The sequence below is a fragment of the Ranitomeya variabilis genome, chromosome 2 (genome assembly GCF_051348905.1).
Source record: "Ranitomeya variabilis isolate aRanVar5 chromosome 2, aRanVar5.hap1, whole genome shotgun sequence".
NCBI classification, from domain to species: domain Eukaryota; kingdom Metazoa; phylum Chordata; class Amphibia; order Anura; family Dendrobatidae; genus Ranitomeya; species Ranitomeya variabilis.
In genome coordinates, this window is record NC_135233.1 from 11875500 (window position 1) to 11890608 (window position 15109).

A 15109-nucleotide genomic window follows, 5' to 3' on the forward strand; every position below is an offset into this window, starting at 1 on the left:
TCCATGCTCTCTGGTGTAGCCCCTTCCATGCTCTCTGGTGTAGCCCCTTCCATGCTCTCTGGTGTAGCCCCCTTCCTTGCTCTCCGGTGTAGCCCCTTCCTTGCTCTCTGGTGTAGCCCCCTCCTTGCTCTCCGGTGTAGCCCCTTCCATGCTCTCCGGATATTGATTCAGAACTTATTTTACTCCTCGCCTTGTAACATTTCTCCTTATGATTCCAGTATTTATTATGGTTGGTTTCTATAGCCATTAGAGTTGGGGTCTATGGCCAAAGGGTCTGCCTTGACCACTGAGTTAGAAGGAATGTGTAACCAAGTTTTTGCTCCCCAATCTGAGTGAGGCATGATGTAGAGGCAGAGACCCGGATTCCAGTGATTCGTCAATTACTGGGCTGCTTGCTGCAGTTTAGATAAAATCCCTGTTTTCTCTGCTGCAGATCTAGCAGTTCTCTGAATGCTGTGCACAGTATAACCATTTCAACAGTACTGATCGCCAACGCTCTGTGTATTCTGTTCATAGGCAGAAAGCTGCCAATCACTGGTGGGGGCGGTGTTACAGAGCTCATGAACATGCAGGACACGTGTTAGAAAAATAACACTTCCTTACTTTTTCAAGTAAGAGCACGGTGAGGATAGAAAGGAAAGCAATATTGAATTGTGTGGATAAAACAAATCTTGTTTAATGTCCATTCAAAAAGTGATTACAAAAATGAAGAAAAGTATAAGTTCATAGCACAAAATTAAATATTAGATTATAGAAGAGAAATCAGGCACTCATTGATCTTACATATGATGTGGTCCGTGGTCAGATTTCTCAAGGTACGAGAGATCTCACTGTACAGGAGTCGGGTCTGCTTTATATACTATTTTGACCCATAGACTTACATTGGTTTCTATTTTTCTATCTCAAAAGCACATATGGTGATCTACCGCTACTATATTAGAAGAACACTAGCAACGTGCAGAATATGCATGTTAGTTATGTACATTAGCTCATTTTAAAATGCTTAAGCATATACAGTAACCTTTACAAGAACCATTTATTATCTTCAAATAGCCACATTCTGACTGTTCTGACAAGAGTCCTATAGCTATGACATACAGAGAACAGATGTATCTAGCAAGGTCCTCAAAATAACTAAGTCACAAACTAACCCGAGTCCCTGCTCGCTAGTTGAACTCTGAATACGTTAAGTAATCTTCCATATTTTTTATTCTTGATATATTAATATTTTACAACACGGCACAAGTCAACTTGTCCTTTAGGGACAAGCTCCTGCCCATAAAGCTACAGAAAGTAGCCCAGTAAGTGACGCATCGCTGTGATGAGGGTCTCTGCCCATGCATCATCCTGGTCTCAGATATTCAGATATGGTGGCAAAAACCCAGTGACAGATTCCCTTTAACCAGGACAAGGCTTGGTGTCATTGCTTCATTTCCTCACATTACCTCCCATTCCTACTATTTCTTGTCCTTTGAGCTCATTTCCTCTTCCCCACCATCCAGTTTCTGGCTCTTTTCCATTAGTGGTACTTGTGATCATGATGGACCCCCATTCCCAGTAGAAGTGGACCTCCTGAGCTGTCTGATCCACACCTCCTGTTATGCCTGGCTTATGGCCAAGTGGACGTTGAGGTGGGCTGCACCATTGCCCGTGCCCTACATTGTATAATTAGGATTATGCATCGGTGATAACTTTCGCTTATTACCAGTGGATCCATGTTGTTGACCCTCCCAGGCCCACAGAATATACTAGGAGATCAGCCTCTACAAGATCCATGCCACCGATACGAAGGTCATCGATAGGAGCTTGTATTACCAAGTCCATGTGAAGAGTAGATGTTAGTATGACCAGGCCTCGGGCCACACCATTCACCCCATAGTTCTAAATGTGATGTATTAAAGCAGAAACCTCCGGTCGGTGCTTTAACATTGAACATTTCAGGACTCAACATCATGAGGAGCTGGAACAAGACTGAGGGCAAAGTGACTAGAGAACAGAGGCTGATGATGGAGGCAACACCTCTGTGTGGGGTACGAAAGTGAAGGGGCTGCTGTGCTCAATTATCAATCTCAGGATCAATGGCGGTTCGGGGAGCAGAACCCCACTGATCCAACAACGGTGGTGTCACATCCCAACAATGGGAATGTTCCTTCATCTGATGGATGTTCTGCCCTCAACAATCATCAGAGGACTGAACCATCCTGAGGGAAATCAACAACTAAAGAGGTTTTCTGTGATCGCAAAGTGAAGTTATATCGATAGGGTCTGCTATGACTGCATATCTGAAGGGTCCAACTACCAGGATCCTCACTGATCTGCTTTCACTTTTTCCAGTCCAGCTTTGCCAGAGTTCCCGACACATTGGGTGGCCAAGAGCAACACTGGGGAGGAGACATGTCCCTTCACTCTCCAGATTAGTGGTGTTCACCAGTAGCACATCCCAGACATATGCCTATATAGCCCATATATGAGGATCAATGCTACTATGATAATAGCGAGATATTCCACTAGGGCCTATGAGCTTCATGTGCCACCAGTGTTTTAACTGCATCTGTGGCTGAATGAGACAGAGGAAAACTTAGGAACGTCTAGAAAATGATTGCAAACAGCTCCTCATATCTCAGCCTCCCTGATATTTAGCAGTGGGAGAATAAGGACTGTCAATGAGTGGTCATGGATCTATGACTTCCATATTAGAGGTACCTCCATACCCATAACAAGACATCACTAGGGCGCTGCTGACTAGAGGCTTCCAATGGCCACCAAGAAGAACACCATGAGCTACTTTTGGGGTCACAATTGGGACCATTTCTTGGCTGTTGGACCCTCCTATGACTAGTGCTAAATACTTGCACGTTGTCCATTGGTTTAGTCTTCGAAGACACCACTGCTGTGCGTACAGACCTCAGGGTGTATCCGGATACTTCCAGGACTGATTTCTGGTCTTTTGCTCCTCAGAACGAGCTCAGATTATGTTGAGTCCTGGATGGGTTCACAGAAGGTTGGGCGCACACTAGAACTGTGGGAATAATCTGGGCTGCCTTTGAATGACTTACACTGCACATCTACTCGAATGGACTTGATGGCCGGGACCCCAACCCCATTCTCAGCTTTACAATAGTAACGACCTCCCTGCATCCTCTGGACCTTCTCGATGCATAAGGTCTCGTTGTAGATGGAGGTCTCCTGGAACTTTTCTGATGCGCTGCCTGCAGTTTTTGTCCACCGTACCTACAAAAGGAAAGGAAACATCCATTAATAACGGATCTCCAATGGTTCTATAATGCAGTAAAAGAAATTACAACAGAAGACGAAGAAACAGAGAAAGTGATTCCTGCAATCCACAGAGAAGGTCTCCTGTCGTCATCTCCACCATCTGTCCAGGCTCCTATGGACATTCATCACATCTCCTGCTCCCTTACGTATCTCCAATTATGAGACGTTTCTCCTGATCACTCCATGGAAAAGTCTCCAGTCATTCGTTGTGTCTCAGCTTCAAGGTTTCAGGCTCTTGTCTCTTGTCGTTCTTCAGGAGTCAATCTCATATCTCCTTCTTGTTACTTATCAATCTTCTGTCTCCTTGTATTAGATTCCCCCAGTCAATCTCTGGTCTCCTTTCAGTTTCCGGTTATCTTCCATAATGGGGTTGTTTAGGCATATAATCCTTAGGTCATCAATATCAAATCATCGGGGGTCCAACACCTGACACCGCACAGCTCCAAGCAATGTGTAGCAGCCTCTGCTGAGAATGACGGATCTTCTCCTATTCTAATAAGGCCGGTTTCACACGTCAGTGGCTCCGGTACGTGAGGTGACAGTTTCCAGTACCGGAGCCACTGACACACGTAGACACATTGAAATCAATGCATCTGTGCAGATGTCATTGATTTTTTGCGGACCGTGTCTCCGTGTGCCAAACATGGAGACATGTCAGTGTTCGTGGGAGCGCACGGATTACACGGACCCATTAAAGTCAATGGGTCCGTGTAAAACACATACCGCACACGGACGTTGTCCGTGTGCAGTCCGTGTGCCGTGCAGGAGACAGCGCTACAGTAAGCGCTGTCCCCCCCACATGGTGCTGAAGCCACCATTCATATCTTCTCTGCAGCAGCGTTTGCTGTAGAGAAGATATGAATAATCCTTTTTTTTTTTGTTTCTCGTGTTTAACATAAAGATCCATGTCCCCACCCCCCTCCCACCACCTGTGCGCCCGCCCGCTGTTATTAAAATACTCACCCGCCTCCCTCGCAGTGTCCTGTCCTGGCCGCAGCTTCTCCTGTATGCGGTCACGTGGGGCCGCCCATTACAGAAATGAATATGCGGCTCCACCCCTATGGGAGGTGGAGCCGCATATTCATGACTGTAATCGGCGGCCTCACGTGACCGCTCATACAGTAGAAGGTGCGGCCAGGACAGGAAGCAGCGCCAGCGACGGAGGCGGGTGAGTATTTTAGCGGGCGGGTGCACAGGGGGTGGGGACATGGATCTTTATGTTAAACACAAGAAACAAAAAGAAAAAAGGATTATTCATATCTTCTCTACAGCAAACGCTGCTGCAGAGAAGATATGAATGGCGGCTTCAGCACCACGTGGGGGGACAGCGCTTATCTCTAGCGGTGTCTCCTGCACGGTGCGTGTGGTACCCAGTCGGCACACGGGCAGCACACTGATGTGCCACAGAAACGCACGGGCACACGGACACGGATAACTTCGGTACCGATTTTTCCGGTACCGGAATTATCTGGACGTGTGAGACTGGCCTAAATAGCATCTGATCTGCAGGTCTCAGCAGCAGTTGCTACACATTGTGCCACGTTCTGCTGTTCGGCTCTTTCCTGTTCCTGGCAACGGACATTTCATAATCACATTTCACACTGAGGAAAAGAACAACTTGAAAACTCTTTGCTATCTTCTTATAGCTTCTCCTGCTTTGTGGCCTCCACCATTCTCAGAGTGCTCGGCAGATGCTTAGAAGAACCCATGGCTGCTGTTTTTTGGCACAAGGTTAGAGGAGGCCGGGTTTTACAAAGCTGGAAATTTGCCTCAACTTATCTTTCCTAACAATGATAGCGAACAAGTCATAACTCTAACATGGGTAATTTAGGTCTGGCACCTTGGTCAAAGTTATCTGCGAACACAAATCTTCAAGGGTATATGTGTTATCTGTAACTTCAGGCCTTTAGATCATTTCATCTTCAACTTGCTTAACTGTTCACAATAACAGTAATTTTGACCAGGGGTGCACAAACTTTTACATACCACTGTACATCCAGCAAACAGTTAATATCAGCTAATCAGTGGGTGTCTGAAGTCATCAAAGTTATATGCCAAACAACAACCCCTTTAAGGACATAATTTTCCACTGATCAGTACCCAATATTCAACCATCAGTCTCCAGCCTTCTATCACCCATCAGTCTCCAGCCTTCTATCACCCATCAGTCTCCAGCCTTCTATCACCCATCAGTCTCCAGCCTTCTATCTCCCATCAGTCTCCAGTCTTCTATCTCCCATCAGTCTCCAGCCTTCTATCTCCCATCAGTCACCAGCCTTCCATCACCCATCAGTCTCCAGTCTTCTATCTCCCATCAGTCTCCAGCCTTCTATCTCCCATCAGTCACCAGCCTTCTATCTCCCATCAGTCTCCAGCCTTCTATCTCCCATCAGTCTCCAGCCTTCTATCTCCCATCAGTCTCCAGCCTTCTATCACCCATCAGTCACCAGACTTCTATCACCCATCAGTCTCCAGCCTTCTATCACCCATCAGTCTCCAGCCTTCTATCTCCCATCAGTCACCAGCCTTCTATCACCCATCAGTCTCCAGCCTTTTATCACCCATCAGTCTCCAGCCTTCTATCTCCCATCAGTCTCCAGCCTTCTATCTCCCATCAGTCTCCAGCCTTCTATCTCCCATCAGTCTCCAGCCTTCTATCTCCCATCAGTCTCCAGCCTTCTATCTCCCATCAGTCTCTAGACTTCTATCACCCATCAGTCTCCAGCCTTCTATCACCCATCAGTCTCCAGCCTTCTATCTCCCATCAGTCTCCAGCCTTCTATCTCCAATCAGTCTCCAGCCTTCTATCACCCATCAGTCTCCAGTCTTCTATCACCCATCAGTCTCCAGCCTTCTATCACCCATCAGTCTCCAGCCTTCTATCACCCATCAGTCTCCAGCCTTCTATCTCCCATCAGTCTCCAGTCTTCTATCTCCCATCAGTCACCAGCCTTCTATCACCCATCAGTCTCCAGCCTTCTATCACCCATCAGTCTCCAGCCTTCTATCACCCATCAGTCTCCAGCCTTCTATCACCCTTCAGTCTCCAGCCTTCTATCTCCCATCAGTATCCAGCCTTCTATCTCCCATCAGTCTCCAGCCTTCTATCTCCCATCAGTCTCCAGCCTTCTATCACCCATCAGTCTCCAGCCTTCTATCACCCATCAGTCTCCAGCCTTCTATCACCCATCAGTCTCCAGCCTTCTATCACCCATCAGTCTCCAGACTTCTATCTCCCATCAGTCTCCAGCCTTCTATCACCCATCAGTCTCCAGTCTTCTATCTCCCATCAGTCTCCAGTCTTCTATCTCCCATCAGTCTCCAGCCTTCTATCTCCCATCAGTCACCAGCCTTCCATCACCCATCAGTCTCCAGTCTTCTATCTCCCATCAGTCTCCAGCCTTCTATCTCCCATCAGTCACCAGCCTTCTATCTCCCATCAGTCTCCAGCCTTCTATCTCCCATCAGTCTCCAGCCTTCTATCTCCCATCAGTCTCCAGCCTTCTATCACCCATCAGTCACCAGACTTCTATCACCCATCAGTCTCCAGCCTTCTATCACCCATCAGTCTCCAGCCTTCTATCTCCCATCAGTCACCAGCCTTCTATCACCCATCAGTCTCCAGCCTTTTATCACCCATCAGTCTCCAGCCTTCTATCTCCCATCAGTCTCCAGCCTTCTATCTCCCATCAGTCTCCAGCCTTCTATCTCCCATCAGTCTCCAGCCTTCTATCTCCCATCAGTCTCCAGCCTTCTATCTCCCATCAGTCTCTAGACTTCTATCACCCATCAGTCTCCAGCCTTCTATCACCCATCAGTCTCCAGCCTTCTATCTCCCATCAGTCTCCAGCCTTCTATCTCCAATCAGTCTCCAGCCTTCTATCACCCATCAGTCTCCAGTCTTCTATCACCCATCAGTCTCCAGCCTTCTATCACCCATCAGTCTCCAGCCTTCTATCACCCATCAGTCTCCAGCCTTCTATCTCCCATCAGTCTCCAGTCTTCTATCTCCCATCAGTCACCAGCCTTCTATCACCCATCAGTCTCCAGCCTTCTATCACCCATCAGTCTCCAGCCTTCTATCACCCATCAGTCTCCAGCCTTCTATCACCCTTCAGTCTCCAGCCTTCTATCTCCCATCAGTATCCAGCCTTCTATCTCCCATCAGTCTCCAGCCTTCTATCTCCCATCAGTCTCCAGCCTTCTATCACCCATCAGTCTCCAGCCTTCTATCACCCATCAGTCTCCAGCCTTCTATCACCCATCAGTCTCCAGCCTTCTATCACCCATCAGTCTCCAGACTTCTATCTCCCATCAGTCTCCAGCCTTCTATCACCCATCAGTCTCCAGCCTTCTATCACCCATCAGTCTCCAGCCTTCTATCACCCATCAGTCTCCAGCCTTCTATCACCCATCAGTCTCCAGCCTTCTATCACCCTTCAGTCTCCAGCCTTCTATCTCCCATCAGTCTCCAGTCTTCTATCTCCCATCAGTCTCCAGCCTTCTATCACCCATCAGTCTCCAGCCTTCTATCTCCCATCAGTCACCAGCCTTCTATCACCCATCAGTCTCCAGCCTTCTATCTCCCATCAGTCTCCAGTCTTCTATCTCCCATCAGACACCAGCCTTCTATCACCCAACAGTCTCCAGCCTTCTATCTCCCATCAGTCTCCAGCCTTCTATCTCCCATCAGTCTCCAGCCTTCTATCACCCATCAGTCTCCAGCCTTCTATCACCCATCAGTCTCCAGCCTTCTATCACCCATCAGCCTTCTATCTCCAATCAGTCTCCAGCCTTCTATCACCCATCAGTCTCCAGTCTTCTATCACCCATCAGTCTCCAGCCTTCTATCACCCATCAGTCTCCAGCCTTCTATCTCCCATCAGTCTCCAGCCTTCTATCTCCAATCAGTCTCCAGCCTTCTATCACCCATCAGTCTCCAGCCTTCTATCACCCATCAGTCTCCAGCCTTCTATCACCCATCAGTCTCCAGACTTCTATCACCCATCAGTCTCCAGCCTTCTATCACCCATCAGTCTCCAGCCTTCTATCACCCATCAGTCTCCAGACTTCTATCACCCATCAGTCTCCAGCCTTCTATCTCCCATCAGTCTCCAGCCTTCTATCACCCATCAGTCTCCAGACTTCTATCACCCATCAGTCTCCAGCCTTCTATCACCCATCAGTCTCCAGCCTTCTATCTCCCATCAGTCTCCAGCCTTCTATCTCCCATCAGTCTCCAGCCTTCTATCACCCATCAGTCTCCAGCCTTCTATCTCCCATCAGTCTCCAGCCTTCTATCACCCATCAGTCTCCAGCCTTCTATCTCCCATCAGTCTCCAGCCTTCTATCTCCCATCAGTCTCCAGCCTTCTATCACCCATCAGTCTCCAGACTTCTATCTCCCATCAGTCTCCAGCCTTCTATCACCCATCAGTCTCCAGCCTTCTATCTCCCATCAGTCTCCAGACTTCTATCACCCATCAGTCTCCAGCCTTTTATCTCCCATCAGTCTCCAGACTTCTATCACCCATCAGTCTCCAGCCTTCTATCACCCATCAGTCTCCAGCCTTCTATCACCCATCAGTCTCCAGTCTTCTATCACCCATCAGTCTCCAGCCTTCTATCTCCCATCAGTCTCCAGCCTTCTATCTCCCATCAGTCTCCAGCCTTCTATATCCCATCAGTCTCCAGCCTTCTATCTCCCATCAGTCTCCAGACTTCTATCACCCATCAGTCTCCAGCCTTCTATCACCCATCAGTCTCCAGCCTTCTATCACCCATCAGTCTCCAGCCTTCTATCACCCATCAGTCTCCAGCCTTCTATCTCCCATCAGTCTCCAGCCTTCTATCTCCCATCAGTCTCCAGACTTCTATCACCCATCAGTCTCCAGTCTTCTATCACCCATCAGTCTCCAGCCTTCTATCACCCATCAGTCTCCAGCCTTCTATCACCCATCAGTCTCCAGCCTTCTATCTCCCATCAGTCTCCAGCCTTCTATCTCCCATCAGTCTCCAGCCTTCTATCACCCATCAGTCTCCAGCCTTCTATCTCCCATCAGTCTCCAGCCTTCTATCTCCCATCAGTCTCCAGCCTTCTATCTCCCATCAGTCTCCAGCCTTCTATCTCCCATCAGTCTCCAGCCTTCTATCACCCATCAGTCTCCAGACTTCTTCTATCACCCATCAGTCACCAGCCTTCTATCTCCCATCAGTCTCCAGCCTTCTATCACCCATCAGTCTCCAGACTTCTTCTATCACCCATCAGTCACCAGCCTTCTATCTCCCATCAGTCTCCAGCCTTCTATCTCCCATCAGTCTCCAGCCTTCTATCTCCCATCAGTCTCCAGCCTTCTATCACCCATCAGTCTCCAGCCTTCTATCACCCATCAGTCTCCAGCCTTCTATCTCCCATCAGTCTCCAGCCTTCTATCTCCCATCAGTCTCCAGCCTTCTATCTCCCATCAGTCTCCAGCCTTTTATCTCCCATCAGTCTCCAGCCTTCTATCACCCATCAGTCTCCAGACTTCTTCTATCACCCATCAGTCACCAGCCTTCTATCACCCATCAGTCTCCAGTCTTCTATCACCCATCAGTCTCCAGCCTTCTATCACCCATCAGTCTCCAGCCTTCTATCACCCATCAGTCTCCAGCCTTCTATCTCCCATCAGTCTCCAGCCTTCTATCTCCCATCAGTCTCCAGCCTTCTATCACCCATCAGTCTCCAGCCTTCTATCACCCATCAGTCTCCAGCCTTCTATCTCCCATCAGTCTCCAGCCTTCTATCACCCATCAGTCTCCAGCCTTCTATCACCCATCAGTCTCCAGCCTTCTATCTCCCATCAGTCTCCAGCCTTCTATCACCCATCAGTCTCCAGCCTTCTATCACCCATCAGTCTCCAGCCTTCTATCTCCCATCAGTCTCCAGCCTTCTATCACCCATCAGTCTCCAGTCTTCTATCACCCATCAGTCTCCAGACTTCTACCACCCATCAGTCTCCAGCCTTCTATCACCCTTCAGTCTCCAGCCTTCTATCACCCATCAGTCTCCAGCCTTCTATCACCCATCAGTCTCCAGACTTCTAACACCCATCAGTCTCCAGCCTTCTATCTCCCATCAGTCTCCAGACTTCTATCACCCATCAGTCTCCAGCCTTCTCTCACCCTTCAGTCTCCAGCCTTCTATCACCCATCAGTCTCCAGACTTCTATCACCCATCAGTCTCCAGCCTTCTATCTCCCATCAGTCTCCAGTCTTCTATCACCCATCAGTCTCCAGCCTTCTATCTCCCATCAGTCTCCAGCCTTCTATCACCCATCAGTCTCCAGCCTTCTATCACCCATCAGTCTCCAGCCTTCTATCTCCCATCAGTCTCCAGACTTCTATCACCCATCAGTCTCCAGCCTTCTATCACCCATCAGTCTCCAGCCTTCTATCTCCCATCAGTCTCCAGCCTTTTATCACCCATCAGTCTCCAGCCTTCTATCTCCCATCAGTCACCAGCCTTCTATCTCCCATCAGTCTCCAGTCTTCTATCTCCCATCAGTCACCAGCCTTCTATCACCCATCAGTCTCCAGCCTTCTATCACCCATCAGTCTCCAGCCTTCTATCTCCCATCAGTCACTAGCCTTCTATCTCCCATCAGTCTCCAGCCTTCTATCTCCCATCAGTCACCAGCCTTCTATCACCCATCAGTCTCCAGCCTTCTATCACCCATCAGTCTCCAGTCTTCTATCACCCATCAGTCTCCAGTCTTCTATCTCCCATCAGTCTCCAGCCTTCTATCTCCCATCAGTCTCCAGCCTTCTATCACCCATCAGTCTCCAGTCTTCTATCACCCATCAGTCTCCAGACTTCTATCACCCATCAGTCTCCAGTCTTCTATCACCCATCAGTCTCCAGCCTTCTATCTCCCATCAGTCTCCAGCCTTCTATCTCCCATCAGTCTCCAGCCTTCTATCACCCAACAGTCTCCAGACTTCTATCACCCATCAGTCTCCAGTCTTCTATCACCCATCAGTCTCCAGTCTTCTATCACCCATCAGTCTCCAGCCTTCTATCTCCCATCAGTCTCCAGCCTTCTATCTCCCATCAGTCTCCAGCCTTCTATCTCCCATCAGTCTCCAGCCTTCTATCACCCATCAGTCTCCAGACTTCTTCTATCACCCATCAGTCACCAGCCTTCTATCTCCCATCAGTCTCCAGTCTTCTATCTCCCATCAGTCTCCAGCCTTCTATCTCCCATCAGTCTCCAGCCTTCTATCTCCCATCAGTCTCCAGCCTTCTATCACCCATCAGTCTCCAGCCTTCTATCACCCATCAGTCTCCAGCCTTCTATCTCCCATCAGTCTCCAGACTTCTATCACCCATCAGTCTCCAGCCTTCTATCACCCTTCAGTCTCCAGCCTTCTATCACCCATCAGTCTCCAGCCTTCTATCACCCATCAGTCTCCAGACTTCTATCACCCATCAGTCTCCAGCCTTCTATCTCCCATCAGTCTCCAGACTTCTATCACCCATCAGTCTCCAGCCTTCTATCACCCTTCAGTCTCCAGCCTTCTATCACCCATCAGTCTCCAGTCTTCTATCTCCCATCAGTCACCAGCCTTCTATCACCCATCAGTCTCCAGCCTTCTATCACCCATCAGTATCCAGCCTTCTATCTCCCATCAGTCTCCAGCCTTCTATCTCCCATCGGTCTCCAGACTTCTATCACCCATCAGTCTCCAGCCTTCTATCACCCATCAGTATCCAGCCTTCTATCTCCCATCAGTCTCCAGCCTTCTATCTCCCATCAGTCTCCAGCCTTCTATCTCCCATCAGTCTCCAGTCTTCTATCACCCATCAGTCTCCAGACTTCTATCACCCATCAGTCTCCAGCCTTTTATCACCCATCAGTCTCCAGCCTTTTATCACCCATCAGTCTCCAGCCTTCTATCACCCATCAGTCTCCAGTCTTCTATCACCCATCAGTCACCAGCCTTCTATCTCCCATCAGTCACCAGCCTTCTATCTCCCATCAGTCTCCAGTCTTCTATCTCCCATCAGTCACCAGCCTTCTATCTCCCATCAGTCACCAGCCTTCTATCTCCCATCAGTCTCCAGCCTTCTATCTCCCATCAGTCACCAGCCTTCTATCTCCCATCAGTCTCCAGCCTTCTATCACCCATCAGTCTCCAGTCTTCTATCTCCCATCAGTCTCCAGCCTTCTATCACCCATCAGTCTCCAGCCTTCTATCACCCATCAGTCTCCAGCCTTCTATCACCCATCAGTCTCCAGACTTCTATCACCCATCAGTCTCCAGTCTTCTATCTCCCATCAGTCTCCAGCCTTCTATCTCCCATCAGTCACCAGCCTTCTATCACCCATCAGTCTCCAGTCTTCTATCTCCCATCAGTCACCAGCCTTCTATCACCCATCAGTCTCCAGCCTTCTATCTCCCATCAGTCACCAGCCTTCTATCTCCCATCAGTCTCCAGCCTTCTATCACCCATCAGTCTCCAGTCTTCTATCTCCCATCAGTCTCCAGCCTTCTATCTCCCATCAGTCACCAGCCTTCTATCACCCATCAGTCTCCAGCCTTCTATCTCCCATCAGTCACCAGCCTTCTATCACCCATCAGTCTCCAGCCTTCTATCTCCCATCAGTCACCAGCCTTCTATCTCCCATCAGTCTCCAGCCTTCTATCACCCATCAGTCTCCAGTCTTCTATCTCCCATCAGTCTCCAGCCTTCTATCTCCCATCAGTCACCAGCCTTCTATCTCCCATCAGTCTCCAGCCTTCTATCACCCATCAGTCTCCAGTCTTCTATCTCCCATCAGTCTCCAGCCTTCTATCACCCATCAGTCTCCAGTCTTCTATCTCCCATCAGTCTCCAGCCTTTTATCACCCATCAGTCTCCAGCCTTCTATCTCCCATCAGTCTCCAGCCTTCAATCTCCCATCAGTCTCCAGTCTTCTATCTCCCATCAGTCTCCAGCCTTCTATCACCCATCAGTCTCCAGCCTTCTATCACCCATCAGTCTCCAGCCTTCGATCTCCCATCAGTCTCCAGCCTTCTATCTCCCATCAGTCTCCAGCCTTCTATCTCCCATCAGTCTCCAGTCTTCTATCTCCCATCAGTCTCCAGCCTTCTATCACCCATCAGTCTCCAGCCTTCTATCACCCATCAGTCTCCAGCCTTCGATCTCCCATCAGTCTCCAGCCTTCTATCACCCATCAGTCTCCAGCCTTCTATCACCCATCAGTCTCCAGCCTTCGATCACCCATCAGTCTCCAGCCTTCTATCTCCCATCAGTCTCCAGACTTCTATCTCCCATCAGTCTCCAGCCTTCTATCACCCATCAGTCTCCAGCCTTCCATCACCCATCAGTCTCCAGACTTCTATCTCCCATCAGTCTCCAGCCTTCTATCACCCATCAGTCTCCAGCCTTCTATCACCCATCAGTCTCCAGCCTTCAATCTCCCATCAGTCTCCAGTCTTCTATCACCCATCAGTCTCCAGCCTTCTATCACCCATCAGTCTCCAGCCTTCAATCTCCCATCAGTCTCCAGTCTTCTATCACCCATCAGTCTCCAGCCTTCTATCTCCCATCAGTCTCCAGACTTCTATCTCCCATCAGTCTCCAGCCTTCTATCACCCATCAGTCTCCAGCCTTCCATCACCCATCAGTCTCCAGACTTCTATCTCCCATCAGTCTCCAGCCTTCTATCACCCATCAGTCTCCAGCCTTCTATCACCCATCAGTCTCCAGCCTTCTATCACCCATCAGTCTCCAGTCTTCTATCTCCCATCAGTCTCCAGCCTTCTATCACCCATCAGTCTCCAGCCTTCTATCACCCATCAGTCTCCAGTCTTCTATCACCCATCAGTCTCCAGTCTTCTATCTCCCATCAGTCTCCAGCCTTCTATCACCCATCAGTCTCCAGCCTTCTATCTCCCATCAGTCTCCAGCCTTTTATCACCCATCAGTCTCCAGACTTCTATCTCCCATCAGTCTCCAGCCTTCTATCTCCCATCAGTCTCCAGCCTTCTATCTCCCATCAGTCTCCAGCCTTCTACCACCCATCAGTCTCCAGCCTTCTTCTATCACCCATCAGTCTCCAGCCTTCCATCACCAATCAGTCTCCAGCCTTTTATCACCCATCAGTCTCCAGCCTTCTATCTTCCATCAGTCTCCAGCCTTCTATCACCCATCAGTCTCCAGCCTTCTATCTCCCATCAGTCTCCAGCCTTCTATCTCCCATCAGTCTCCAGCCTTCTATCACCCATCAGTCTCCAGCCTTCTATCTCCCATCAGTCTCCAGCCTTCTATCTCCCATCAGTCTCCAGCCTTCTATCTCCCATCAGTCTCCAGCCTTCCATCACCCATCAGTCTCCAGACTTCTATCTCCCATCAGTCTCCAGCCTTCTATCACCCATTAGTCTCCAGCCTTCTATCTCCCATCAGTCTCCAGCCTTCTATCTCCAATCAGTCTCCAGCCTTCTATCACCCATCAGTCACCAGACTTCTATCTCCCATCAGTCTCCAGCCTTCTATCTTCCATCAGTCTCCAGCTTTCTATTACCCATCAGTCTCCAGCCTTCTATCTTCCATCAGTCTCCAGACTTCTCCCATCTCCCATCAGTCACCAGCCTTCTATCACCCATCAGTCTCCAGCCTTCTATCACCCATCAGACTCCAGCCTTCTATCACCCATCAGTCTCCAGCCTTCTATCACCCATCAGACTCCAGCCTTCTATCTTCCATCAGTCTCCAGACTTCTACCACCCATCAGTCTCCAACCTTCCATCACCAATCAGTCTCCAGCCTTCTATCTCCCATCAGTCTC

At 49.2% G+C, this 15109-nt stretch overlaps 1 protein-coding gene across 4 annotated transcripts in view; it reads right to left on the bottom strand.

The window, feature by feature from the left end:
- The window catches only part of MDGA1 (MAM domain containing glycosylphosphatidylinositol anchor 1), a 431369-nt gene that overhangs the window by 220776 nt on the left and 195484 nt on the right, over positions 1-15109 (bottom strand). For 3 of the 4 annotated variants that reach the window (XM_077282003.1, XM_077282004.1, XM_077282002.1), the window contains exon 3: positions 3057-3231. The exons of the other annotated variant lie outside the window; for it this stretch is intronic. In XM_077282003.1, the coding sequence (XP_077138118.1) occupies positions 3057-3231 (175 nt within the window). The remainder of the gene's footprint in view (positions 1-3056; positions 3232-15109) is intronic. 4 annotated transcript variants of the gene reach the window in all.